Raw genomic sequence first — 27686 nt, forward strand, 5'->3', positions numbered from 1 at the left:
CTGGAAACCTGATCTTTTTTAAATCTTCTAATGAGCATCCAGGTCGAGACCCCACTGCATACTACAGCACACTCCTGCTCCTGTCTCCCCCAGGAAACTGTTCTCTAAGGAAAAGCCCACAGAAAACTCTCCAATGACTTTTTTCTCAACAAAAAATATCGTCTTCCTCCACCTCCCTCTGGGGCACAGGCCCCTTGGCTGTGAACTCCCACACTGTCAGGCTGTGTTGCCCACATGCCTGGCATCTGGAGACTGGCTGGGGCAAGGTCCCCTGCTCCAGGCTGGCACTCCATCCCTACCCCACCCCTTCTATAAATATCCCACTGCTCACTGGCTGCCTAGCTGTTGTAGCAAGAGTTTCCATGAAGTCAGCTTCCCAGAGCGACCCCCAGGCACCCAGCACCCACACTTACCTCTCCTGGAGTCCTACGGCCTGCTTGCCCCTGCAAGGGGCTGTCCCTTGTGCTGTGTCTCCGCCGGGCAGGAGGTGTAGGCACCTGGGCAGAAGCCTGAGGTGGAGCGTTTCCTAAGCTCTGGGCTCCGGGTTCTGGAGCTTGATTCAGGGATGAATCAGGCTTGCTGTTGGTGGTGGGCTCTCCTTTGGGCTTCGGAGGGGCAAATCTCTTCCTGTTGAAAGGCCTAGTTGGCTGAGGGGCTGAGGGTATCGGCTGGTCAGGGGCGGGAGGCCCCTTCTCACTTTTTGCCTCGTTGGGCACCTTCCCTGAGGGCATCTCTCTAGATTCCCTGCCACTTTGTGTGTGGTACCCTTCTTCCCCCTGAGGCCTGACTGCCTGGGTGCTCTCCAGATACATGTCCTTCAGGGAGAAATACACTTCCTGGTCTGGGCCTGGGGCAGGGGCTGGGACATTCTGGGCCTGGGCTGGAGAGCCCATGGCAGAGGCTGGCTTCCTGGTGCTTTCTACTCCTGAGGACCCAGGCCCCCGTGCAGCCCTGCCTCTGGACCAGCTCTGAATTTGCTCTGCGTCCACGGGCCCCTGTGTCCCACAGGAGTCAGACTTGTCTGAACTAGGGATGCAGTTTTCAGAACGGTCACCTCGAGCTGCCTTCTCTAACTCTGGCTTCCGCAGGCCTGGCTTAGGTTCCTCAACTTTCTTTTTCTTCTTGGCCCCAGACTCCTTTTGGGGGGCTCTCTGAGGCCCCAGCTCCATGGCCTCACAGATGTATGTCAATAGGCCATGATCCCCGTCCTCCCCATTCTCAGGGACAGCATCTCCATTGGTGGTCACCTCTCCGGGGGCAAAACTGTTGATCAGGCTTAAACCTGGGTGCTGACCAGGCTCAGTCTCCCGCTCCTGCCAAGTTGCTGAGGTCCTGTCCTCAGCCTCCCTGGTGGGGGCTGAGGGGACTGGCATCTCAGCCCCACTCAGCCGCCGCTTTCGCTGGAAACGGTCGGGGCTGAGCTTGCGCAGAGTATCGGCCTCTCCCGCCACCTCCTTCCCGCGCTTCCAGCTCTGCTCAATCTCACGCATCTTTGCCTCGGCCTTGCACTTCAGCTTGGCGAACCAGCGCTGGTGGATTTTGTACTCGGTCATGGTGCCCACCTCCAGAACCCCCGAGCAGGACACGATGCCCTTGGTGTTCCGGGCAGAGGCCTGGTAGATGGCAGCATCTTCTTCTTGACACCTGGAGGCAGAAGCATTAGATGCCAACTCTTCCTTCCGGGATGTGAGAGGCCCCCACTCCCCACAGCCAGAGCCTCTCAGAGTTGAGCAAGCTACCCCAGTCCCTAAAAGTCCTGCTCTGAGTGCCACGCCCATCGCTCTTCAGTATAGTTGAGGAAACGAAGGCCAGCAAGAGGATGGAAGCTGATCAAGATCATGCTGTTCCAGGGGGATTAGACTTGGGGCACAGGAGAGTTCCCTTCAGAAGCAGGTGACCCACACAGCCCCTTGTGAAGGATGACACAGGAGCTTTTTTTGGCCGCAGACCTCATGGAAAATGTTTCCATGGGTCAGGACCTCCTCTTGTTGCACTCAGCTCTTTGGCTGTCACAAATACTCCCACCCTGGCCTTAGGAGATTCCAGACACTGGCAGGCAGACACAGTTCACCAGGTGGTTCAACTCAACAACACAACCCCAGCTCCAGGCCGACAGCCTGCCTGGACATCTTCATCCAGCTGACTCTATTGCTGAGGGCAGGCTTGGGCCACAGAACCCTCAACAGGACAGAGTCAGAGCAAGCCCTGCTCCCTTACCTGTAGAGCTGCAGTGTGTGGCGTTTGCCCTGATGCGTGATCTCATATTTTGGCAAGCCACAGAAGCGGTCCAATTCTGTGTCATCCTTGTACCAGGTCACCTCTGGCTCTGGGTATCCTAAGAAGGAAACAGGAGACTGGGCTGCAGTAAGACCAATTTCAAAAGAGTGAGATGAGAGAACAGGATGTCATGGCTCCCCCAAACCACCTGAAGAGCCTGGACTGTCACACTTGCCCCAGGCTTGCTGGCAGAACAGGGCTATCATATGGTTGAGCATATTTTTAGAATCTAGGCCCTGTCAAAGACGAAAACTGCTCCTCTTCAGCATCTGGAAGGCAAATATGGAGGAGAAACTTCCTAGCTTCCTGGTAAGAAGAGAAGGAAGAAGTTTCTAGAAAGCCTTGGCTGGTAGTAATAAGCTTCCTTTCTTCAGTGGCCTGTTCACATCCTCAACTGTAATGATAGCTCTATCCTCAGAAATCTCCCCCAACACCTCAACACCACTGCCAAGAGCCCTCCTTCTTGCATTCCAGGTTCCTGAGCAATTACTTGATGACATGGCTAAAACATCCATCCGTTCACCCATCCACCCACCAAACCATCCACACCTACCTACCCTACTGCTGTGAGGCTGGCTGAAGTGTCTTCCCAGCCCCTCCTCTCTGGGGACTTCCAGGTCTACCCACAAGGAGAGATTCTAACTATTAGAGTCACATAGCTGACTGGTCCACTAACAGACACCCAATCAGCTAATCTAATCCAAATCACTGACCTAGGATTTGGGAGTTAGGACCAAGAGACAGTCTTCCCTTGTTGTCTGGAAATATAACTTCAAAGGGTTACAACCATGCTCTGCCACATGGACTGAGAAGCAGACTAAACTGGTCTGTAGCGAGATGGAAAAATGAATTCAATGTTCAGGATAGAATAAGAGCTCGGAGCCAGAGAAAGAGTCCCAACATCCTTCCAAATACTGGCTCCATTCCTTGCCTGGGCACGGCCGCCCTCCAGTCAATTTCATAAAAAAACCTGGCTAGCCTTACCAATGAATTCAGCTAACTACAATTGATTTGCAATACTTACTAGAAAACAAAGACTCCTAACGTACAACCCCCTCAAATACATATATTATGTGCTGACTGCCAAGTGAGGGTTATGAAGACAGAGAAGCATGACGGACAGGGTATCTGCTCTCAGGGAACCTATTGCACAGCAAAACAAGATAAGACAGGTCCTTACACACCTGCTCTCCCTGCCCTACTGTCTATGGATAAACTGCCCACATGCCTTGCTAACGCTGCCCATACTGGATCCCACTTCCTGTCTCATCAGGGACATCTCTCCAACAATTGTTCTGTTCTCTCCTGTATCACCAAACTTTTCCTCTCTACTATATTATTGCTATCAGCACACAGCCTGCTGCACTGTCTCCCTTCTGAAAAGGAACTTCATTTGACCCCCATCCTCTTCTCCTGCCCCTGTTTCTCTGTTCTCTCCTTTATAGAAAAAAAACTTAGAAAGACTTGTCTGTACTTGATCTTCCATTCTCTCCTCCAATCTGGCTTTTGTACCCACCACTGCACCAAAATTGCTCTTGTCCAGGTCACCTGTGACTCAAACAGTGCCAAATCCACTGCTAATTCTTATGCCTTATCTACCCAACCTATCAGCATTGACCCACCCCTCCTGAAACCTTCTCCTCACCTGGTCCTTCCGAGGGCTCTTCCTGCTTCACTGGCCGATCTTCCTAATCTCTTTCATCCTCACCACCTAGGCCTATAAATGTGAGATGTCCTAGGGCTCAGGCCTCAGAACCATTTTCCATTCTTTCTCCATATAATTTAGGGGATCTAATCCCGTCCTGTGGCCTTTAAACATCTATATGTTCATGACTCCCATATTTATATGTGTAGCCCAGACCTCTCCCCTGAACTCCTGGTTCTTGTTTCTCACCTGATATCCAAGTTCCTTATTCTCTCTCCCAAGCCAGTTCCCACACAGCTCAGTAAATGGCAACTCTACCCTTCTATTTTGGCTCAGGGCAAAGCCTAGAGGTAATCCTTTATTCCTTCCTTTTCTCATGTCGACTCCATCAGACAAACCTAAGGGCCCTCCCTTCAGAATAACCAGAATTGATCACTTCTTGCCATTCTCACCATCGATCTGGTCTATCACCATCATCTCACACCTCAATTTCTGCAATAACCTCCTCTCTGGTCTCACTACTCCTCCATGGGTCTCTTCAACCCATTCTCAGCACAGCAACCAGAGGGAGCCTTTTTAAATAAAGCCAGGCCCTAGCTGGTTTGGCTCAGTGGATGGAGCATCCGCCTGTGGACTGAAGGGTCCCTGGTTCAATTCCGGTCAAGAGCCCATGCCCAGATTGCAAGTTCGATCCCCAGAAGGGAGCCTGCAGGAGGCAGCCAATCAATAACTCTTTTTCATCACTGATGTTTCTATCGCTCTCTTTCGCCCTTCCTCTCTCGTCAGGCCATGACGCCCCTCTGCTCGAAACACCCCAATAGCTCCCATTTCATTAAGGCCTCCTGATCTGGGGCCCATTAGCACACTGACCTCACCTCCTACCACTTGGCCTTGCCCAGCGCACTCCAGCCCATGAGGCTGCAGGCTCCCTTCTCACACACCATGTGAACATTGCACTGCAAGTCCTTGTCTGTCCTCACATCAGCTCCTCAGAGAAGCCTCTTCCTGCACTTCTTAATCCTCTTACCGTTTAATCTTTCTTCACAGAATGCATGGCTACCTGACATATTATACACTATGACTTTGTTAGTTTACATCCATCCTCTCCAGGCTGCCCATGGAAATATCAGCTGCATGACTTATGTTATTCACTGTTGTGTCACCAGTTTCTAGAATAGTGCCTGGTATGGAATCGCTCATTGAATATTTATACATGAATGAATGAAGCAATGCATTAAGTGTTCAGGGTGCAGAGAAGGGAGCAAGCACTCCTGGCTGGGGAATAAGGAACAGCTTTACGGTAGGAGTGGCTTTTGAACTAGCTTTGAAGGGTAGGCCAGGAAACGTGGGCCGCCCACACTAGATCCCACCTCCTCTTCACTTGCCCTTCACAGCACTGTAACTGACTGTTTCCTTGTCTTCCTCCCCTCCTTGACTTTGTCCCATGTGGACAAGAATCATGTCTTCCTTACTGCTATATCCCCTCCAACTAAGACAGTGCCTGGTACACAGCAGTCACTTCATAAAACCTGCTGGATAAGTGAGTATATGAGTAAGTAAGAGAATGAGTGAACAAACAAACCAGAGGTGACGGGAAGGGCATGCCTGACAACAGTGGAGTAGGGGTGGGGGGAGAGTAGAGTGGTGGAAGCATAGGGCACCCTGGGAACTGTGTACAGAAGCTGGGAACAAGAGAGGCAAGGCTGCAGCCAGGTCGGCCAGGAACAAACTCTGGGCAGCCCTGACTGTAAAGTGAACCCCATGTTTCCACTGTGAGCTAAAGCCCCTGGTTACATCACTATGCATATGGCCAGGACCAGCACGGGTGCCCTCACCATCCTGTGGGATGATCTCATCCCTACAAGGGCCCGGCTCAGAGCCTCCCTGCCCCATGACCTGATCAGTAGGGCCTCGGCATCAGGGCATCTGAGTCCATCCAGGGTGGAGCAAGGGGGCAGGGATGGGGAAAGAAGATGGACACTGATTGAATGCCACAGCCTCAAGGCTGGGGCCAAAGCCCCCATGCCACCCACTGTGCCTCTTTACAAAGTGGGACCGACCTGACAGCTTAGGGCTCCATGGCAACCATGAGTTTTGGAAACAACTTTAATTTAGTTGATTCTTGTCCACATGGCTTGTCCCCTGGATAATATGAACTGTATTCTAAAACAGACAAAAGCAGGCGAGATCCTTCCCTCCCTGCTGCACACACGTGCATGCCGAAGTGTGTGCCCACAGCGGCACTGGAGCCGGTGGCCTTCCCTTTTCCTGTCACACCCTGTGACCTCTGCTTCACAGCCAGCAGACCCGAGTCTGGAACCCAACTTGGAACTTGCAGCCTCCTCCCAACTATTCCATTTGGAGAAGCTCAGATTTAAGAGTCATAATGAATGTAAATTTCAAGTTTTCAAAGAGCTTTCAAGTACAGTTTCATTTGGCCCTCAGGACAATCCTGTGAAAACAACTGCTAATGTTTACTCATGACTTACTTTGAGTCAAGCACTGAGCTGAACATTTTTCATGTATTATCTCATCTAATCCTCACAAAAATCCTGTGAAGAATGTTAATTCCTAATTTGAGGAAGAGAAAATCAAGGCCCATGAAATGAAGGCTCCTACCCAAATTCATCCAGCTGCTAAGTAGAAGAGCCAAAATTCAAATCCCTCTCTTCCATAAAACAGGGCGGGTGTTTTAATCCTTATTTTATGCAAAAAAAAAAAAAAGATGAGAGTCAGAAAAAACTAAGAAACTTACTCAGGGTCACATAGCTGGCCCATGACAAAGCCCTGGTTTCCTTTTTCCTTTTCTAATGATCTTTCTACTGGTGATTCTGGGGCCAATATGCAAGTTTCTGCATCAGTAGTCATTATTTAGACTTACATCTCTAATAAGTTTCTTCAGGAACTTGGTTCTGTCTAAAGGCTCAGTCCCTCGATCCATCTAGCCTGCTGCTAGTATTTCCTCTTCCTCTTGCCCCAACCTATGCGCACACACATTCACACACACCCCAACATTGAATCTATAACAGTGTTGAGGAGAGTGGGGAAGGAGGTCACCATGCTAGACAGCAATGGGCTAGACAGCCTCAGGGAAGGCAGTAGCATTCTGGCTTGAGGGGCTCCTGGGGGAGACAGGAGGCAAAAGGACCAGTCAAGGTCCACTATCCTCCTACGTGTTAACTCTGACAGAGAAGAATCTCAGGGTAAAACTTTTCCTCTCTGAGCCTCCAAGGGCATCCCTCACAGGTCAGCCCACATGGAACCAGCCCAGCCACCTCTCTCACCTGGATTAGGTTCTGACCCACCAGGAAAGCATCACTTGCTCCTGGCAGGGGCTGACTCATCACAGCCTAGTATAAAAAATGCTACCAGCAGGGTGGAGGAAGAGAGGCAACTGTGATTACTGTCTCCATGGAAACGAGCCAGGATTACCATGCCAGTCTCATACACAGACCAATCTCGGCCATCCACCCATCCACCACCACCCATCTTTCCAATATGTGGAGAGCCAATATTTTTAATTGAATTTATTGAGGTGACATAGGTTAATAAAATTATATAGGTTTCAGGTATAAAATTCATCTGTATATTGTAGTGTGTGTTCACTACCCCAAGTAAAGTTTCCTTCCATCAACATGTATCCCCCCTTTACTCACTTCTACCTCCCTTCCCTCTTGGAAAGCTGATTTCTAACCCTGTTTCTTTTGTTCTCTGATCTTTCTGCATCACCCTTCCCCCTCTCCTACAGTCTACATTTTCTCTTTTCTCATTGCTAACTGGAAATGGCTTAATTACAGTTTTACTATGGTGATCACAGAGAACTCTTTCCTAATCTGCTGCATAAAACCCAGGTAACCTGAGATAGTTTGTATGCATGGAGGTGAGGAGGGGGAAGAGAGAATTAGGTACAATAATGGACAAGGGTATGGAGGTGAGAGATACAGAATCCTGGAAATCTTACAACCTTGTTGGTAGTGTTGTAGATCTCAGCACGGTAGGGGCTCCTGCACAGAAAACCCTAGCCGGTCTCAGGAGACTGAGGGGAGACAAGTTTGCCCCTTTAGGTTGGGCTTGAAGCAGGGAAAAGCTTACTTCCTTGATGACATTGGAAGTGTTCAATAAAGTGTCCCAAGATTCTGTAAGTCAGACTCATGTTGGGCTCTCTACGTTGCTCTCAGAGTCCATGGCTACAAAGGACAGAGGACAAAAGGAGAGAAGGGAAAGCCATCCCTGAGGCCTGCACCTCTCAAGTGGCCAGAGGCCCCCACAGCAGGTGCTATTGCTAAGGCACCGAAGCTGCAACTGAAATGTATAGGCAACATGGAAAGTGGAAAAGATACGGATATTGTTCACAGCATGGTCACTGGGCAAATATATACTGAGCACCTTTTTTGTGCCTTCTCCCAAGAGGCACAATGTGTCAGGTGTGTGCTCTAACCTCACAGATGTCAGTTTTGTTGAAGAAAGATGTATAAACAAACTGTGCCATTGAGGAGAGAGCAAGAGCTTTAAATGCAAATACTAAAGATGACCCCCTGGAGATGAGCCATTTGAGCTGGGCCTTAAAAGATGAGAAGGAATTTGCCAGGAAAGAAGTAGTAGGCTTTTAGGTAAAAAGGCCAAATAAGCAGATCATTATTTTCACTCTCTCCCCCAAACCACTAAGACTACACTAAAGAGATTTTTTCTTAACAATATAAAACCACAAGTAAGGGGAGAACAGGCAAGGAGAGTATTCAGAGCAACAACACTGGAAGTTGGAAAGCAGATGGACAAGGAGAAACTGCTTAGCAGACCCAAGGCCGCCTGACCCTACTCCAGCATGAGGAAAACTGACAATCACCCTTCCTACACTAGAAAACCCCCAAAGGGCATAAGAACTGGTCACAGGTGCCTTTAAGATTGGGGCTATAGGAGGAGCTGGAAAGGTAAAAAGTTACTTGAAAAACAATCAGATCTCTGGGTCCCTTTATCCACTCTGTATGACTAGGTGACAGCTCCTTCCCCACCATGGCCAAGGGTGAGATTTATAACTAGAAAGAAAAAACTTAGCCCTGAGGATAAGCCACAGAGGGCATGACTATTCTGGGGAAAATGGAAAAAATGTAATAATCATACATATAAAATAAATGCTTTATATAGAGAGCCCACCCAACCCTTTAATCTGTGTGTTTCCCATAAAACTTTTACCCTCTAGACAAGATACTGGAGACTACACACTGAGGAATCTTGCTGGTCCAGGAGGAAAGGACTAAAGACACAGTGGCAGTTCCCAACAGTGGCCCCCAAATCACCCTACAGAGAAGACCCAAGTTTTCAGGCCCCTCCTACTTGCTAAGAACTTCCAATCAGCTTTTTAGTCTCCCACTCTTAATCATTACTGGCCAGTCATCTCCTAGATATCTAAGGAAAGCCTGTAAATAGATGATTATGGAACCAAACAAATTTTTAAAATGTCAACTGGAAGAAACACAAGCTATACATGGAGAAGGAAACTCTTAGAAAACTATCATTAGTAGTTTCAGAGAATAAAGAGAAGATATTACATTCATGAAAAGAACAGGATGCTATAGAAAAGGATTTAAGCCCTGGACGGCTGAAATGGTTAGTGGTTAGAACGATGGCCTGTGCACTGAAGGGTCTTGGGTTCGATTCCCAGTCAAGGGCACATACCTGACTTGTAGGTTCACTCCCCGCCACCAGTGTGGCCCATGCAGGAAACAACCAGTCAATACGTCTCTCTCATATTGATGTTTCTCTCTCTCTCTCTCTCTCTCTCTCTCTCTCTCTCTCTCTCTCTCTCTCTTTCTCTCTCTCCCCCTTTCTCTCTTCCCCTCTCTCTCTCCTTCCCTCCCGCCCTTCTACTTTCTCTAAAGATGCAATGGGGAAAATATCCTCCTGTGAAGATTAACAAAACAAAACAACAACAAAAGGATTTACAGAGAGGAATCAAAGATGGCAGCATAGGTAAACACCGGAGACTGCCGCCGTAAACAACCACTTCAAAAATACAACTAAAAGTCAGAATGGACATCAACCAGAACCACAGGAAGGCTGGCTGAGGAGAGACTCTTCAACTAGAAGCAAAAACAACAGCATTCCGACGCACAGAGGAGGCGCAGTGTGGAAAATTTAAAGGTACGGTGGTGGGGCGGTGCGCGCGCAAAGCAGGCTGGTGGCTGAGGGCGCGGTTGTCATTTTCACTCAGGAGTGAGTCTCAGACTCTGGGCTACAGATCCGGGCGAGTCTCTAGGGACCCAGACTCAAACGGGAGAAGCGGGACTGTCTGGCTACGGCCCCTCCGAGGTTTGCAGCGGTTGCTGGGACAGGACTGAGAGCGGCCATAGCTGCTCCCTCCCCCCGCCCTGTTGAGCCCGCCCCGCCCAAACCCTGCGCACAGCCATTTGCCGATCGCCTCAGGCAAGGGCTGGACTAGCGCCTCCCCAGAAGACAGACGCTTTCCAAACAGCTGATTCCTACAGCCAGTCGGCCTGGTGGTCAAATCCCTCTAGTGTTAACTACAACAATTAAGGCTTGGCTAGAACAAGACTGCGCACAGAGACCACAAGGGGGTACACCAAGAAAGCATAAAAGATGCGGAGACAAAAAAACATGACAGAAATGGAGGATATGGAGCTAAGAATCGCAATTTTGAGGGCTTGCCATAAATTTGTGCAGAGCCTCACGAAAACTAATGAGACCCTCGATGCTACGATAAAGAAATTAGAAAGTAAGCATACACGGACTGAAATAAAGAATATTATACCCAATAGCAGACCAGAGGAGCACAAGAATCAAACCAAAGATTCGACAAAAAACACCCAATTGGAAAAGCAAAATGAAAAAAGAATCCGAAAGTGTGAAGATAGTGTAAGGAGCCTCTGGGACAGCTTTAAGCGGTCTAATATCAGAGTCATTGGAGTGCCAGAAGATGAGAGACAGCAAGATATTGAAAACCTATTTCAAGAAATAATGGCAGAAAACTTCCCCCACCTGGAGAAAGAAATGGACTTACAGGTCCAAGAAGCGCAGAGAACCCCAAACAAAAGGAATCCAAAGAGGACCACACCAAGACACATCATCATTAAAATGCCAAGAGCAAAAGACAAAGAGAAAATCTTAAAAGCAGCAAGAGAAAGAGGCTCAATTACCTACAAGGGAATACCCATACGACTGTCAGCTGATTTCTCAACAGAAACTTTGCAGGCCAGAAGGGAATGGCAAGAAATATTCAAAGTGCTGAATACCAAGAACCTACAACCAAGATTACTTTATCCAGCAAAGCTATCATTCAGAATTGAAGGTCAGATAAAGAGCTTCACAGATAAGGAAAAGCTAAAGGAGTTCATCACCGCCAAACCAGTATTATATGAAATGCTGAAAGGTATCCTTTAAGAAGAGGAAGAAGAAGAAAAAGGTAAAGATACAAATTATGAACAACAAACATGCATCTATCAACAAATGAATCTAAGAATCAAGTGAATAAATAACCTGATGTACAGAATGAACTGGTGATTATAATAGAATCAGGGACATAGAAAGGGAATAGACTGACTATTCTTGGGGGGAAAAGGGGTGTGGGAGATGCGGGAAGTGACTAGACTAAAATCATGCACCTATGGATGAACACAGTGGGTGGGGAGTGAGGGTGGAGGGTGGGGTGGGAGCTGGAAGGAGGGGAGTTATGGGGGGAAAAAAGAGGAACAAATGTAATAATCTGAACAATAAAGATTTAAAAAAAAAAAAAAGGATTTACAAAGACATCTTAGAAATTAAAAAATTTTAGAAGAGTTGAAAGATAACACCGAGGAAATGTCCCAGAAAGGAGAGCAGAAAGATAACCAGATGGAAAGGAAAAAAAGGTCCAGAAAAGAAGAGAATGAGTCCTTGGTAGCAAATGTCCACATGACAGGAGGAAGAATCAACATCAAAATAATATCAAGTTTCTCAGAGTTGAAGGCATTCAGTTTCCAGGTTGAAAGTGCCCAAGCATGCCCCAGGATGAAAAGAGACCCATATCAAAATACATCATTATGAAAGAGAACATTCTTACAAGCTTCCATAGGGAGGTAAGGGTTGGGGGGGGGGGGGTGCGGATGGTCTCATGCAAAGGATTAGGAACCAAACTCTCCTCCTTCTCCAAACAGCAACATTAGGAGCAAGAAGGCAATGGAAAAATCTCGTCAAAATTCTAAAGGGAAATTATTTTCAATTTCAACTTCTATACCCAGCCAAACTCTCTATCAAGAGTAAAGAAAAAGACATTTTAAGATATAAGTTGTCTAACATCTACTTCCCATATACTCCTCCTAGGAAGCTACCAAAACAAAAATGTAAATCAAGAAAGAAAAACCTGGAATACAAAACACAGGAAATCCTTTACAGGAGAGAAATAAAGGGAATCTACAGGATGACAGTGAAGTAAGATCCTAGGATGTCAATCATGCACCGGACATAGAAAGCAACTAAATCATATTGGTGCAGAATGAATCATAGGAAAGACAGGTTGAGATCTGTCATCACAATGCCTCCTGTTATTGCACCATCTTTAGGACCTACTGAAACTACTGAAGGATGTGGTTCAATAAAGCCATACAGTAAATCAAATAAGAAAGGAAGATATGAGACCCAGGAAACTGAGTCAACCCAGGATAAAGGCAAAGAGAAGACCCAGGAGAATAGCTGTGGACCAGGCCTAATAGGCCACCAGTGGATCAGACCTAAGAGGCCATCAGTTCAGACAGTAGAGATCTGCAAGAGAGATGTCTCCAAGGAAGTAACTGACAGAGTACTTAGGGCAATGACTTAGCAGAAAATTATATTAAGAGGCTATTAGGGCCTGGCTGGGTTGCTCAGTTGGTTGGAGCGCTGTCCCATGCACTGGACAGTTGCCGGTTCAATTCCCAGTCAGGACACATACCTAGGTTATGGGTTCAATCCCCAGTTGGGGCACATGTGGGAGGCAACCGATCCATATCAATGTCTGTCTGTCTGTCTGTCTGTCTCTCTCTCTCTCTCTCCCCCTCCCTCCCTTCTACTCTCTAAAATCAATTTTTTAAAGGCTATTAAAAAGTGTAAAAAAAATTAGTAATAGGTACCAAAAACTAATTAAGTGAAAAACTAAAGAAAGTACTAACTTTAGGAAAAATAAGAAATACAATCATAGTATACTACAACATTAATTATGAATAATATTGCATAGGCATAATAAAGTAAACAGTAAATATTGATTTAAACAAAAATTATAACTATATTGAGAAAATAAGTAAGGGGGAGCAGAGAAAATTACGGTAAAGAGAGCTAATTCCCCATCTACCATAAAAGGAAGATAAGATAGCATCTAAACTTGAAGACTCAGAAGTCAGCAGTGTTCACATATTACTTAGTCTTATGGAAATGTATGCACACCAGAAGAAGAAGCTAAAAGCTGAAAACAGTTGCTTCTAAGAAGATAAGTTTGGTGGAAGGGGTGAACTACTATATTTTGATAATATGCCTGTTAGTATAATTTGAAGTATTAAACAATGTGCATGTGTTAAATTTGTTTTGGTAAAATGAAATAAAATTTTATTTTCTTCAAAAAGAAGGATTAAGGATTTTCTATATAGGGAAAATATCATATGCAAAAGCCTGGAGTTGTGAGAGAGCCACAATTAACAGTGCCACAGTAAGGTAGGAGAAGCAGGCATAAGCAAACAGCATCAGGAGCTGCAGAGCAAAAGCTGTATCTCCTCCTAATCAGCTTTGTAGGCTCTGGCAAATCACCTCAACTATTCTAGTTTCCTTCTGTGTAAAATAATAGCACTTACTTCACTGGGTTTTGTTAAGAATTCAATGACTATGGAAACAGATATATGTTGCAAAATGTGAAGCAGGCACATCTCTGTGTCCCCTGGAATAGACAGTGTTCTCAAACTGGAGCTCAGAGGGTTCTAGGTAAGGGTGAGAACTGCCCAGGGGAAACCAATCCCAGAGAAATGGTTTAGCTGGCTAGAGCAGACAAGTCCCCCAGAATCAGGACATATCACAGCTGGAAACTACCAAGGCCCTTGATATAAAATATGTGCTTGTGCAATAAAAAAGAAGGATCTCTTACCCTTTGAGAAATCATGGAGGGACCTGGAGAGTATTATGCTAAGTGAAATAAGCCAGTCAGAGAAAGACAAGTATCACATGATCACACTCATATGTGCAACCTAATGAACAAAATAAACTGTTGAACAAAATAGATCCAGAGACATAGAAGGAAATATAACATCTGAAAACGTTTCTTGCTGTTCTTGTACTAACAGCAATTTCTGACACTGGGGAATACTAAATCCCAACCAACAGTTTCTAGAGGAAACTGCCATGCCAAAACAGACTATAGAATCTCAGAGGGAAGGCAAAGGTGGGTGGGAAAAGGTCAGCCAAAGAACTTGTATGCATATGGGCATAACCCACGGACACAGACAACAGGGGGATAAAGGCCTGGGGCGGGAGGTGGGGACAGGCTATAAGGGGTCAATGGGAGAAAAAACGGGACATATGTAATACTTTTAACAATAAAAATTTTAAAAATTAAATAATAATAAAATACGTGCTTGTGGAGGAAACCTTGACCTAGAACCCTTGAACTGCTGCCTGCACAGCTGGGAAGGGTAGGCATCTATTGGTGAGTCCTGCCGGACCTGAAGTGGGTCAGCTTGGTACAGCGGGAGACTCTATTGAGAGGTCTGAGGAGGGGCAATGCCTGGTCCAGCTTTCCAGTACTCTCACTCCTCTACCCTCCCCTTCTAAGGAACATCACTTTGCTTCCTATTTTACCAACCTGTTGCTTCGAATTCTACCAGGGAGCTCAGTGAAATGCAAATAACAATGGCCTTCTATTCTAACACTTACATGGTACTTACTGTACGCCTGATACTATTCCAAATGCTTTGCTGGTATTAATGCGTTTCGTTTCATAATAACACTATAAAGTTCATACTATTATCATTCCCCACTTTGCAGATGAGACACTGAGAGGTTATGTAACCTACTCAGTATCACATAACTGAAAAGGGGGCAAGCCAGCATTCCAAGCCAGGCAGTCTGTCTCCAAGGTCTGCAGTCAGAATCACTGTACATTAGTCTCTAGGCTTGGGACTCCCAAGCCTCAAACTACTCAACTGTAAAACAGGGATTTTGGGGGAGAGATGGTTTCAAAAACTTCTTTCAACTGAATTGTCTCTTCCCTTAGAATTAAGATTCATCAGTCGTGTATGTATATGCTTGAAAGTGAGGAACCTTTATTGAAGACGGGTTTTGAAGAAGGGCAGAGTGTATATATGGCTCCAGAATGGGAGGTGAAAGGGACCCCAGCTGACATAGGGTGATTAAACTGGTGAGAAAACTAAGAAAACAAATGTCAATGTGCATAGTTTTGTGCACACGCCAATCCCCCTCCATGTCCGCCCCACAGCCCCCTTGGACCCTGCCTGTGGATGGCCTCATTACCTGTGATGATGCAGGTGAACCTGACGTCGCTGTCCTTGGACACAGCTTGGGACTTGAGAGTGGTCTCGAATACTGGCTGGGTCTCCTCTGTTAGCTGAGCAATGATGGAGCAGAAGGTGCTCCTAGGAAAGGCAAAGAACTATTCAGAGCTGCCTCCCCCCAATATCCCACAGCCTGGCGTTGTCCAAGGCAGCTTAAATCTTACCATTTCCATCTGTCATCCTGGGGCCATGGCCAGCACTTGACTAAGTCTTTCTTCAAGGAAGCCTAGGCCTCTTAGTCAGGTGAGGACAGCCATGGGACCAAGGGCTAAATGGAATCCTGACCCAGACCCATTACAATAGGAAGCCTTCTGAACACAGGCCAGACTCCTGAGCATGCCAGACCCCAGCCTGGCGTCCCACCCCATCCTCATTAGGGGCCTTGCTTCACCCTCCACCTTTCGCCTCCGTGGAAGCTCGTGCATGTATAGACCCAGCCTCAGAGAGGGAGACCCCAGCATAGCAGAGCCTCCACTCATGCCAGAGAGGGAAAAGCTGGCCAACTCGCAAGGATACATAGGTCCTAGGAGCTCAGGAGCTTATTCTAAAGCTTGAGCTCAGGGGAAAAAAAAAAGCCTGCATTTGCAAGCACAGACCCATAGCACACAAAGAATAAGCCAGCCAATGCCAGGGGTCTAGACCCAGGTTCCTAGGGGTATTGGAAAAGAGAGACTTAAATAAATTCTGACCCTAAACAGGGCTATGGACCTGTCGTGGGAAGCCAGCTGTGGCCCCCTGTTCCATACCTGGAGACCACATGCTCAAGTGAACACATGGCTGGCAGCTCCAAAACCAACCAGCAGGACTGCCAAACTACAAAGAGGACTTTCAGTTCCCTGTGACAATCCAACTCCCAGAATTCAGAGGCATTTGTGGGCTCACTGCGTCCAGCACAGACTCACCAACACTGTTCAGCATTTACAGTCCTCTCCTTCCTGGGCACAGGAAGCAAACCACCATGCCAGACCTTTTCATGGGCCAGCAGAGACTCAATGCGTCCCTAGGCGTGAAGCGTAACCACATAGCCAGGTTGTATGGTGCACAAGCTGTGCCCAGCCTTCCTCCCCATCCAAATTCACACACCCTATTATGAGCAGCAGGGAGGACTGTGAGGGGTAAAGTGAAGAGAAGCAGTAAGAACTGTGATGAAAAAGACAAATCATTCAAAGCTGCCTTTCTCTGTGCCTCGGAGGAGGGGGTGGTCACCCACAGGCAGTGTGTGTCTCCCTGTGATCTCTCCACCAGGAGCGGGCAGGGTGAGAGTCTGTGGGAACAAGCAAACAAGAACTACAACCCTACACCTGCCACATTCTATTTGTCCTTTCCGTGGAGATCATTCTGGACTTGAGTTTGAGGAGAAAGACTGCATCCCAAGAAGAGTATCTAAAATCAAGTAAGACTTCTAGACTGATGGGTGCAGCCATAGTGTCTCTACAGGAATGCAGGTGCTCAGGCCTTCAGGGAGGACAGGAGTCCACCCCCAAAGACTACCAAGAAAGCGGATCCTGACCTCGCACATAACTGAACACTTGAGTGAAGTCACAGTTAGATACTCCCTGCAACATTCTCACCTACAACTCCTCTGTCCGTGTCTTTTCCTTTCCCTTTAATCCACTCAGAAACAGAGGGTCCATCAGGACCTAGACTATCAACTCCCTGACACTCAGGAAATATAACATCTGAAAACGTTTCTTGCTGTTCTTGTACTAACAGCAATTTCTGACTTTGGGGAATACTAAATCCCAACCAACAGTTTCTAGAGGAAACTGCCATGCCAAAAGCAATCAGCTTTCTATGATTTTGCAACTAATTCAAAACATTCCTAATTATGTCCTCCCTGCTTAGTTTGAATCCTACCTTACTCATGAACATGAGCCTGGATGTAATATTCAGCTTAGGCTCTTAGGATGAAGCTGCTTGAGCAAGTCTAAGAAAACAATTTCAACTATTGGGTAAGAAAGAAAACATGGAAATCAAACTTCAAGAAAATTTGCAGAGACAAGCGCTCATGCTAGATATTCAACAACAGGTAGTCATTTTGTGTTATTACTTTTTTTGAAGGGGAAAAAAACACATCTCCTCAAACTTTCCACACTAGGTCCTAAGCTATATTATAAAAAATATGTTTAAATTGGAAAATCATAGGAACTGCTGAAGGGCATGCCTGGATGAGGCCCTCCAGGGGAGTGGCTCTGGATGCATGTCAGACAATAACTGCAGACACTGTCATGTTCCACTGAAGGTCACATGCTTTCTGTCCCCATCTTCCTAACCACTCTGACATGGGATGGAGTCAGTGTGCTTACAGTCCCCTGGAAAGCCAGGAAGTCCACACATCTGGAAGTGGTCTGTTCCCACCCTGACACCTCCAAGTCCTTCCAACTCTGTGACTTCACACAGCTATCACAGCCTAATCATGTTTTCCCTAGAGCAGCAGTCGCCAATCTTTCAGACCTCACGGACCACCAGTGGTCCGCAGACCACTGGTTGGCAACCGCTGCCCTAGAGAACACCAGAATCAGTGGTTTACATAATGTTCAAAGGAACCTAACTTTGACCTTAGGTATGGTTATTTTACCCTGCTTTAAATGAACTTCCATGATGGTCTCTTTCAGTAGTGACCATGCTCCACTTTGAACTAGTTGTAATACCCTTTCTTCCATCCAGTACCAGGTTCTTCACTGTTCTCCCCATCAAAGGAGAGATTACATGGTAAGTACTAATCACATCTGTAGACATTATTAGCTATTGAGACCAGTTAGCTACTTAAAAATCCTTCTCTGTTTAAAGAAATTATAGCAAACTCTCCCCCAATCTACCAGTCTGGGATGAGGTCCAAGTGGTGGGAATAGTCCAGAAATGCTCCCAACTCGGATTATAATAGTCAGGGGTAAAGAGCTGTCCCCAGCTCAGGAGGCAGTCATTCAATGGGCAAACCCCATCTGTGGCCTGTTCAGGCCCTGCCCTGGCTCTGCAGCAGATTCAGAGAATGAGCTAATGTAGGAATACACTAACATGGTGTCCCCTGACCTCACAGAGTTCATAGTCTGCAGGGGTAGAGAGGAGCCAAAGGAAAGGGAAATTCAGAATGAGAGGTGGTAGGAGGCCTTAAGTGACTGTAGAAAAAAAATGTAAGGCAATAGCCATGGTTAGGAGATAGACAATGAGGTGTCAAACCTAGATATGTGGTTACAAAAACCATGAAAACCTAGGATGAAGAAGTGGGTCACATGACTGGTGGCTCCCTGTTCTGGTTCCATGATGCCTCTCCCAAGTGCACAGAGATATAGTGCAGGCATCTCAGAACCCATGCCTACTTCTGAGTCCTTGCACCCCTTTCAAATGGTCCATGCAAGCATCATGTGTGGCCCGTGAGACCCATGCTCACGCGAGTACCTCTCACATCCTACACCACCCACCCTCCAGCCCTCCCCTCATTCCATGCAGCCTGGTTAGTAGTGCACAAGCAGTCACCCAAGGGCCCCTCAGTGTCCATACCCAAGAAAAAAGGCAGTCAGAGAAATGTAATGCAATGTGCATTTACCTTCCAGAGCTGGGGAGAGACAACCGGCTGCTTGATAAGCTAAGCAAAAACAGCAAATGGAATCATTAGGCCAAAAAAGCAAGGAGAGGAGGAGGCAAAATCAACAGTCTGCAAAGTATTAACCAGCCACCATCTAGGGCCCAGAGGCCTTTCTATTAAAAGGGACCAGCTGTCTTAGTTGGCCTGTTCCGGTTAGCAAGTGGCCTCACCATCGGACACCAGTCTATCTGAAACCAAGAGCTCATTAAATGCAGCAGAGTCTGGGGAAATGGTTAGGGCTTAGGCAGAAAGAAAGCCCATTAGGGCTGCGCTTTAAGAAAGGTGTGTCCCAGGCACTTCAGTCACTGCCCCCAAGAAAGGGCTTAGAGCTGCCTGGCACGCTTCTCCAGCCCACAGCATAGCAGCCTGGGGGCAGCTCCTGCTTCAACCCTCAGCCTTTTGAGGGGGAAAACGCCCCCATCCCTGGAAATCCCCTAATAGGCTGGGAAGGATTCAGGTGGCATGAAGAACACCCATTAATGTGTTAAAGTTCTGTTAAAGAGGCCACACAAGGCAAACCAGCTGGGACAGTGAAGAGGGAAAAAAACAAAGCAGTTAATTCAGCAGGAGCCAGGAGGCACCCAGTTCAGTCAGACCAGCACAAGGCCCGTTATGCCTAGAGCCTTGATCATCCCTCTGCCGCGGGGCAGCTGAGAGTGGGCACTAGCTAGGGGCTGTGTAGGCCACTGGCGGGTGAGGAGGACCCACCTAGGGCTGCCCCATCGTAGAGATCCAGCCCATCAGATATGAGCCAACTTTTACCTCTCCCTCCTCCTTCCTAACACAAATAACTCTAGTGAAGTCTAAGACTACCATCTCCCACTGCTCTTTGGGAGACCTCAGGGGCCAGCCCATCTACTCACTCCTTGCAGCTGTCCCTACCATGGGAATAGCTCTCCCTTCGTTGTCAGCAGCCTAGCCTGCTCAATGGCACTCGCAGTGTGTACATCTTTCATTACAAGAAAGCTCCACTGACAGGCTATCTCTTTATAACCAAAAAAACAAACTCATCCTCTTGGTCCAAAAAACCTGGCTTTCCCTCCAGTGTGTTTGTGGATACCACCAGCACTCACCCAAACTCCAGAGCTCTAACCCTGGCCATTCTGGGCTCCTCTCACCCTTCTAATTCCCAGGTCCAGTCAATCAACACTTCTTGGCCCTTCTTTCTCCCTCTCTACTCCAGCTATTGTGCTCTGATCTAGACCCTCATGGCTCCATATCTGATGACCACCTCAACCCCCTTCTCCTTCACCCCTCATATCACACCCCTCCTCAGAAAAAATAATGCTACAGTCCCCCCACCATATATTATATTGAGTCTCTACTCCTTGGCTGGGCACTTAAGGCCCTCCCTGATCTACTCCCACTCCAGCTACAGCCATGGTTCTCTGATTTCCAACACTTAGTCAGGTTCTACTGTAACCAGGCCTGCTCCTAACTAGCATGACACATCCATTACTGGAGTCTGAGCTCTCACTTTTGTCCTCAATGCTTGGAAAGCCCTTCCTCTTTCCTTCTGCTCAACTAAATCCTTCCCACCCAGCCTTCAAACCTAGATTTTTTTGTGGTTTCTACAGCCCCTAGCACAGTGCTAGGCATAAGGTTGGTATTCAACAACTGTTTCATGGAATAAAGAAACAGAAAAAGGGAAGAGGAGGGAAGGAAGGAAGGGAAGTGCATCTTTCAAACAGGAAAGGTCCTGCCTCCCAGAAGGAATTGCTGCTCCAGAAAAGATGGGAAGAAGAAAGCAAGAATGCAGCTGTCTTTGTTCAGAGCTTTAAAAATCCTCTCGAGACAGCGTGGGAGGACCCTCCCATGGTTCCAAGGCACTGGCCAACTCCATCCTTTCCTGACCATCAACTTCCTTTGCCTTTCTCCTCAGAATCGAGAGATTTCTCCTTTGTTGAGTCTGGATTTCTTCCCTGAGAAGTAGAGGGAGAGAATCAGCTAAATTACAGAGAAAACTGACAGGTTCCACAGCTTCCACCTGCAAGTGGGTAAGGCACTGAGCTGGGAGAGTGACCCTCCCCGGTTCTCTCTCCAGGGCTGGTTGGGAGTCTCTGCTCCCTCGCCCCATTGTCCTTTCTCTAGGCCCCACCCAGAGATGTCAGCCAGATCAGGAGGAATCCTGGGAGATGGAGGCACCGTGTCTTCAGAAGGTGGAAGATGTGACTGCCTTGCTGACTGGGCCAGAATGAGGCTCAGGGCTCTCACAGGCAGGGAACTCCCCATTTACTGGCTCTGAGGGGTCAGAATCAGAGACATCAAGTGTTGGGGCAGAAAGGCCTAAAAGAGTTCTTAATGTCACTTTAATTTTAAAGAATGGAAACTCGGGGCTCAGGAAGGAAATGTCTCTTCATAAAGATAGAATTGGGCCTGGAGAGAACCAGGCCTGGCCACAGAAGCTGGAGGTCTCCCATCCTTCTGGCTTTCAGATATTTGAGGCCATAAAAGGCCCTTGGGAAGTCCTGACCTGAAAGCCCTAAACAACCTGCCTGACCTAAGCAAAACAGGTGTTACAGAGTCATCTGTAGCAAACATCATAGGTTCTGCTGCTCCTCTGAGCTCACTTGGTGGGACCAGGGCCTCCAAGAAATGAGGGGGCAAGGACTTCTGAGACTTCTGAGTGTCCCTCAGAAATGAGGTAGCTGTGATTACATCCAGCCAATGGCAGTTTCCTAACCTACTCTAGCCCTACCTGCCTATAGGGCTGAAGTTCCAGAGGCTGGACTCCCTAGGAGGCTGGGCCTACAGTTTGGTGGGACTATTTATATGTTGGATCTCTGACCCCAGGGGACATTAGAAATACCCTTGAGCTGTCTATGGACTAGAAACCTTTCCAGGGCCATGGGGTGCGGGGAGGGGAGGTGTGTACTGGGAGACAAGTTCTAGACCTGGGCCAAGACTCCTGCTTGGCCGGGCAGCTGGAAAGTGAGCATGATGTCCACTCTCCAGCCTTTTCCCTAACAGCCCAGACCCTTGCTTCCCCCTCCCCCCCATTCCGCTTGGTTTTGAAACCACCTTTTTTCCCCTCCCTCCAGTGCTGCTGTCTCCAAGAAAGACCCTGCTTCTCCCTCCTACTTGTTCCACGGGTATTGACAAAGGCCAGACATGGGAGGCCAAGCTCAGATAAGTCACTGTGACAAGTGTGAGACAAGTGTGAGGCTCCCACAAGGCAGTCGGCGTCCCCGAACACTGGAATGCCAGTTTTTCCGTAGAGCCGGGAGTTAGGAGCAAGGGGCATTCTTTCCTGGCAGCCAGGGGCCGTGTCCAGTCTGACTCAGTCCCTAACACAAGCCCTCGGCCCTGCCCCAGACATGTGATACCATTTGACGAGTTTTTATGCAGAAACAGGTTCCGGTTACATTTGAACTTTTCCAACTCCAAGGTCAACAGAACTCAGCCAATTCACGAGGAAGTGCCTGGGACTTTTCCTAAATGTCCTTGGTGCCTATTTTGGTGCTGTTTTAGGAACTGAGGACAGAGGGAGGTAGGTGACCAGGCAGCTTCTCCGAGTGGCTGTTTTCTGCACGCCCACAAGCCAAGTTCTGGGGCCAACCTTCCCAATTCCCTCTGGAAAATATGCTCCCCATTGGGAGGGAAACTGAGCTGCCCAGAGGGGTCAGGAAGGGTCATCTCCATGGCAATGCACGTATCCCTGTGTGTCTGCTGCCTCTGCGGCCCGCCTGCTTCTCCACTGCCTACCTGTGTCTCTCTACCTGGGATAACACAGGTCCTAAAACAGCGGTTCTCAACCTGTGGGTCGCGACCCCTTTGGCGGTGGAACGCCCCTTTCACAGGGGTCGCCTAAGACCATCCTGCATATCAGATATTTACATGACGATTCATCACAGTAGCAACATTACAGTTATGAAGTAGCAGCGAAAATAACTTTATGGTTGGGTCACAACATGAGGAACTGTGTTTAAAGGGCCAGAAGGTTGAGAACCACTGTTAAAGCACCCACACCCCTGAGACTCCTGAAAAGGAGTAAAGGGCACAGCGGTCCGGCCCCTCCCTCAGCATCCTGCTCCCCCAAACGGGGCAGGGCAATCTTCACACAGGGCCAGCCGGCGTCCCAGCTCACCCCTCACCTCACGAGCTCCCACAAAGATCCCGGGGAGACGAGAACCCTGGGCCCATAGGAAGAACCTCACTGGCTTCGGTTTCCTTCGTCCCGGTGACCCCCGCCCCAGCTAAGCGCCCCCCCTGCTCCCGAACCCCCCCCCCCCCCCCCACCTGGTGTCCGCTCCCCTCCCTCCAGCCCGAGGAATTTCAGGCGCTCGGGCTTCCTTATCTCTCACTGTGGAATCCGAGGCCCGAGCAGCCAGTGTGGGGCGCGGGGGGCCACGGGCGGGAGTCATGCCGCGGCGATAAGGGCGCCTTCGGGCCCCTGTGACATCGCCCCAAGAAAGCCCTTTCTCCTCTGGAGCCTCGAGCAGCGAGAGGCGTGAGGCCCACGGACTGTGAGGGGCCTGAGGGGACGTGAAGGGGCGTAAAGGCCAGAGGCCCGGCCCTGCCCCCAGGCTCAGGCCTCCAGGGTCCCGGGCGCCACCCAGGGCCTGGCCGCGGCCTCTGTGCCCCCCACCTCACCCCTCCCGCACCGCCCGCCGCCCCCCGGGGCGCCGCTCACCTGGTCTCCGGCCGCACGCCCAGCAGGTAACTGCGGCTGGTGGGGCTGGGCGTCCACACGGGGCCGTCGTCCTCGCGGTCGCCCCGGGCCCAGGCCCGTCCGCCCGCGCCCCAGGCCCGGCTGGGGGCCCTCCGCGAGCCCATGCTGCTGCCCCACCGCCGCCGCCCGCCTGGCCCCGCGCGCCCTCGCCCTCCGGCCCAGCGCCGCCCGCTCCACCCGCGGCTGACGCGCGCCCCTATTTATAGCCCCGGCGGCCGTCACCTGCCGCTGTCCCTCCCCCGGCGGCCCTGAGGCGCGGGGGCGCGGGCCCGGCCTGAGGGGCCACTGCGGCTGCTCCCTCAGCGGCTCCCGACGTGCGCGGCGTCCACCGCGGGGCCGCCCGGCGTCGGGGCAGGGGCGCGCTCTGGAGACCCCCCGCGGCTGCTCCCTCAGCGACGCCCGACGTGCGTGGGGCCGCCCGGCGTCGGGGCAGGGGCGCGCTCTGGAGACCCCCCACCCGCGGCCGCTCCCTCAGCGACGCCCGATGTGCGCGGGGCCGCCCGGCGTCGGGGCAGGGGCGCGCTCTCTCTCAGGAGACTCCGGCGGCTGCTCCCTCAGCGACGCCCGATGTGCGCGGGGCCGCCCGGCGTCGGGGCAGGGGCGCGCTCTCTCTCAGGAGACTCCGGCGGCTGCTCCCTCAGCGACGCCCGATGTGCGCGGGGCCGCCCGGCGTCGGGCAGGGGCGCGCTCTGGTGACCCTGGCGACCAACGCCTTCCGGCCCACAGGCGTGGAGCTTCGCAGACGTGGAGGCGCGGGCTCCGGGCCTGGGCGAGCGGAAGGTGCCTGAGTGGAGGGTGCGAGGCCAGAGGCCAGAGGCCAGGAGAGCGGGGAGCGGGCGGGACGGGCGCCGGGGCTGCGGGTCCAGCCCTTGGACAAAGCCGCTCCCCTGCCAGCGCCCTGGGCCCCCTGGGAGGCCGCACGTCCTCCGGCCGTGTCTTCCCTCCATTACCCAGCACAGACGAGGGGCTCCACAAACGCTTCTGGAGTCAGTGACCCTCCTGCTCCCACCCCTTCAGCCTCCATTTCCCAGCACCTGACGGGAAACGGGCTGATCCTAAAGCCCAGGAAAAAACACTCATTCGCCAATTTCTGAGTGCCCTTTCTCCACAACTTTCTACCCTTGTCCTTACCGTCACCTCCCCACTCCCCGCACCTGTCCTCCCTCTCCTTTTCCCCATTCAAACGTCATATCCAGCCCCAGCAGCGGGGCTCAGTGGTTGAGCATCCACCTATGAACCAGGAGGTCACAGTTCGATTCCAGGTCAGGGCACATGCCCGGGTTGCAGGCTCCATCCCCAGTGTGGGGCGTGCAGGAGGCAGCTGGTCAATGATTTTCATGGTTGATGTTTCTCTATCTCTCTCTCCCTCTCCCTTCCTCTCTGAAATCAATAAAAATGTATTTTTTAAAAAAAATATCCAGTCCTGGCTGGTTTGGCCCAGTAGGTAGAGCCTCCGCCTGCAGACTGAAGGGTCCCGGGTTCGATTCCGGTCAAGGGCACAAGCCCGGGTTATAGGCTCCATCCCCAGTAGGGGGCGTGCAGGAGGCCGCCAGCCCATGATTCTCTCTCATCATTAATGTTTCTCTCTCTCCCTCTCCCTTCCTCTTTGAAATCAATTTTTTTTTTTAAATCATATTCAAAGCCCTCCTCAGAACCAGTCTAGGGTAGAAATAAGAAGCCTTCTTCTCAGGCAAAGAGCTTCTTAGAAATCAGAGCCCACCCTCCTCCTCAGACACCAAAGCCATTCAGCCCTGTCCATCTCTGCACAATGAGTCTCCCCCAAGCAAATGATCCGAGGACTAGAAAACCCCGAGGAAAACAGGAAGTATGCACAGTGGGCCCTGGGCTGCCGAAAGGGGAGCCTAGAAACAGAGGCGCTGCCCGCATCAGTGAAAGCCAGGTTTCTCAAGCAGCTTAATCCCCGCCTTCACTCATCAAAGGCAAAACCAACTATCCCCATTTTCACGGAAAAGAGAGGCAAAGGCTATGGCATCCGTGGGCAAACTACGGCCCGCGGGCCGGATCCGGCCCGTTTGAAATGAATAAAACTAAAAAAAAAAAAAACCCGTACCCTTTTATGTAATGATGTTTACTTTGAATTTATATTAGTTCACACAAACACTCCATCCATGCTTTTGTTCCGGCCCTCCGGTCCAGTTTAAGAACCCATTGTGGCCCTCGAGTCAAAAAGTTTGCCCACCCCTGCTTTAGAACATCTGGTAGATTTGGGACGCTCTGTCTACATCTGTATAGATATATAACACCATGCCCACCATGAAACGAGATGGTGCTGCTGACCCACAGGATGGGGGCCTTTTCCCGGTGAGAAGGGACTTAAATGACTTTATCAAACCCTTCTGCTTCATTCTCCATGCAATCAGTTACACGAGTGTTGATGTGCTAGTGTTTGTGCACTAAAAATTCCATTTGCAAATAATGTTATTTTTTTTTTTAAACAGAGCATTTTAAAAGGCCACAATGGATGACCCACTGAACTCGCTCAAGAATTCATCCAGACCAAGCATGTCAAACTCAAAGGCTAACACGGGCCAAATAAATGAGGCATGTGGCCCACAGGGCACGAGTTTGACATCCTTAATCTGGACCTAGCTCCCTACTGAACAGAGACCTGGGTAACAGAAGGATTTGAAGATGTTTGGGAATTATCAAGTAAACAGTTCAAACTTGGAAAGGCTTGAGAAAAGCCAAAAGAAATAGGTGTTCATAAAAGAGCTCAACCTCTATCTGAAGAAGCACACATCTAATGAAAATTGAAATACAAATAAGTGCAAATTAAAAGTGATACTGCTTTGGGGGAAGGGGGCAGAGTAGGAGGGACCTTTTCCATTTGGGAATATATCTAGGCCAATAAATAAATAAGACAACAAAAGAAATTCAGTGAGAGTTCTTGCCTTTGAGATGTCCCCTATTTTACCATAAACATATACAAGAAGATAAAATCTAGCCAGACTCTAGGTTCCCAAAAATTTCACCCCCCCCCTTCCCCATTTGACAGATGCAAGAACTGAGGCCAAGAGAGATCAAATGACTTAGTTTCAGAGCCCAGACTGGAACCTAGCTTCTGATTTCATCATTCTATCACACTGCCAGTGAGTTTATTTAAGAGGAATAGGGATATGAAAAACAAAAGGAAATATGTATAACCACCACAAAAAAATAAAAATAAAAAATAAATAAATAGCCCCAGCTGGTTTGGCTCAGTGGATAGAGCATCAGCCTGCAGACTGAAGGGTCCCGGGTTCGATTCCGGTCAAGGGCACATGCCCGGGTTGCGGGCTCGATCCCCAGTAGGAGGCATGCAGGAGGCAGCCGATCAATGATTCTCTCTCATCATTGATGTTTCTATCTCTCTCTCCCCCCCTCTCCCTTCCTTTCTGAAATCAATAAAAATATATTTAATAAATAAATAAATAAATGAGAAATAGGGATAAATACCGAGGAAATACTTCTGCAGAAAAAGCTATATGCTCAGCTCCATTCCCTGCAGTGATGAAGTGGGACTGGAAGTGGGTAAATTATGTTGATCTGAAAATTATTACAATTATTGAATATGGTGATTAAAAGATTATGGAGAAACATGGAAATGTCCAGACCTAATGTTAAGTGTAAAAAAGCAGGGTACAAAATCCAGGGCAGTGCAGTAAATGGAATTCATTCACACCCGAGTGAATCCCAGCTCTGCCCCTTTCCTCGCTCTGTGGCTTTAGGGAAATCACTCAACCACTCTGAACCTCCAGAAGAATAAAAGCAGCATTTGTCTCAGAGGATTCTCATGAGGCTGAATAAGAGGATGAATGTAAGAAGAATGTTTGTCATTTAGAAATGTGCTGTTAACCACTGACATTAGCATAATTATACCTTAAATTTAGCTATTAACTGAACAAGGATTGAAAGGTGATATACAAAATTTAAAAAAAACTGCAAAGGTGAGATGGGATTATAAATGTGCATGGTTGTTTTTTACTTCTT

At 49.0% G+C, this 27686-nt stretch overlaps 1 protein-coding gene across 2 annotated transcripts in view; it reads right to left on the reverse strand.

The window, feature by feature from the left end:
- ALPK3 (alpha kinase 3) overlaps positions 1-23842 on the reverse strand; it is a 52326-nt gene extending 28484 nt beyond the window's left edge. The window contains exons 1-5 of one of the 2 annotated variants that reach the window (XM_070400350.1): positions 23658-23842; positions 18986-19024; positions 15401-15522; positions 2218-2335; positions 414-1644 (exon numbers count right to left, since the gene is read on the reverse strand). In XM_070400350.1, coding sequence (XP_070256451.1) covers positions 414-1644; positions 2218-2335; positions 15401-15522; positions 18986-19024; positions 23658-23800 — 1653 coding nt within the window. In that variant the 5' untranslated portion in view covers positions 23801-23842. The remainder of the gene's footprint in view (positions 1-413; positions 1645-2217; positions 2336-15400; positions 15523-18985; positions 19025-23657) is intronic. The other variant, XM_070400351.1, reaches the window with a different exon arrangement.
- Between the last annotated feature and the right edge of the window lie 3844 nt (positions 23843-27686).

Source organism: Myotis yumanensis, unplaced genomic scaffold (assembly GCF_028538775.1).
Source record: "Myotis yumanensis isolate MYYU_CA2020_CCGP unplaced genomic scaffold, mMyoYum1.0.hap1 SCAF_20, whole genome shotgun sequence".
Lineage (NCBI taxonomy): Eukaryota > Metazoa > Chordata > Mammalia > Chiroptera > Vespertilionidae > Myotis > Myotis yumanensis.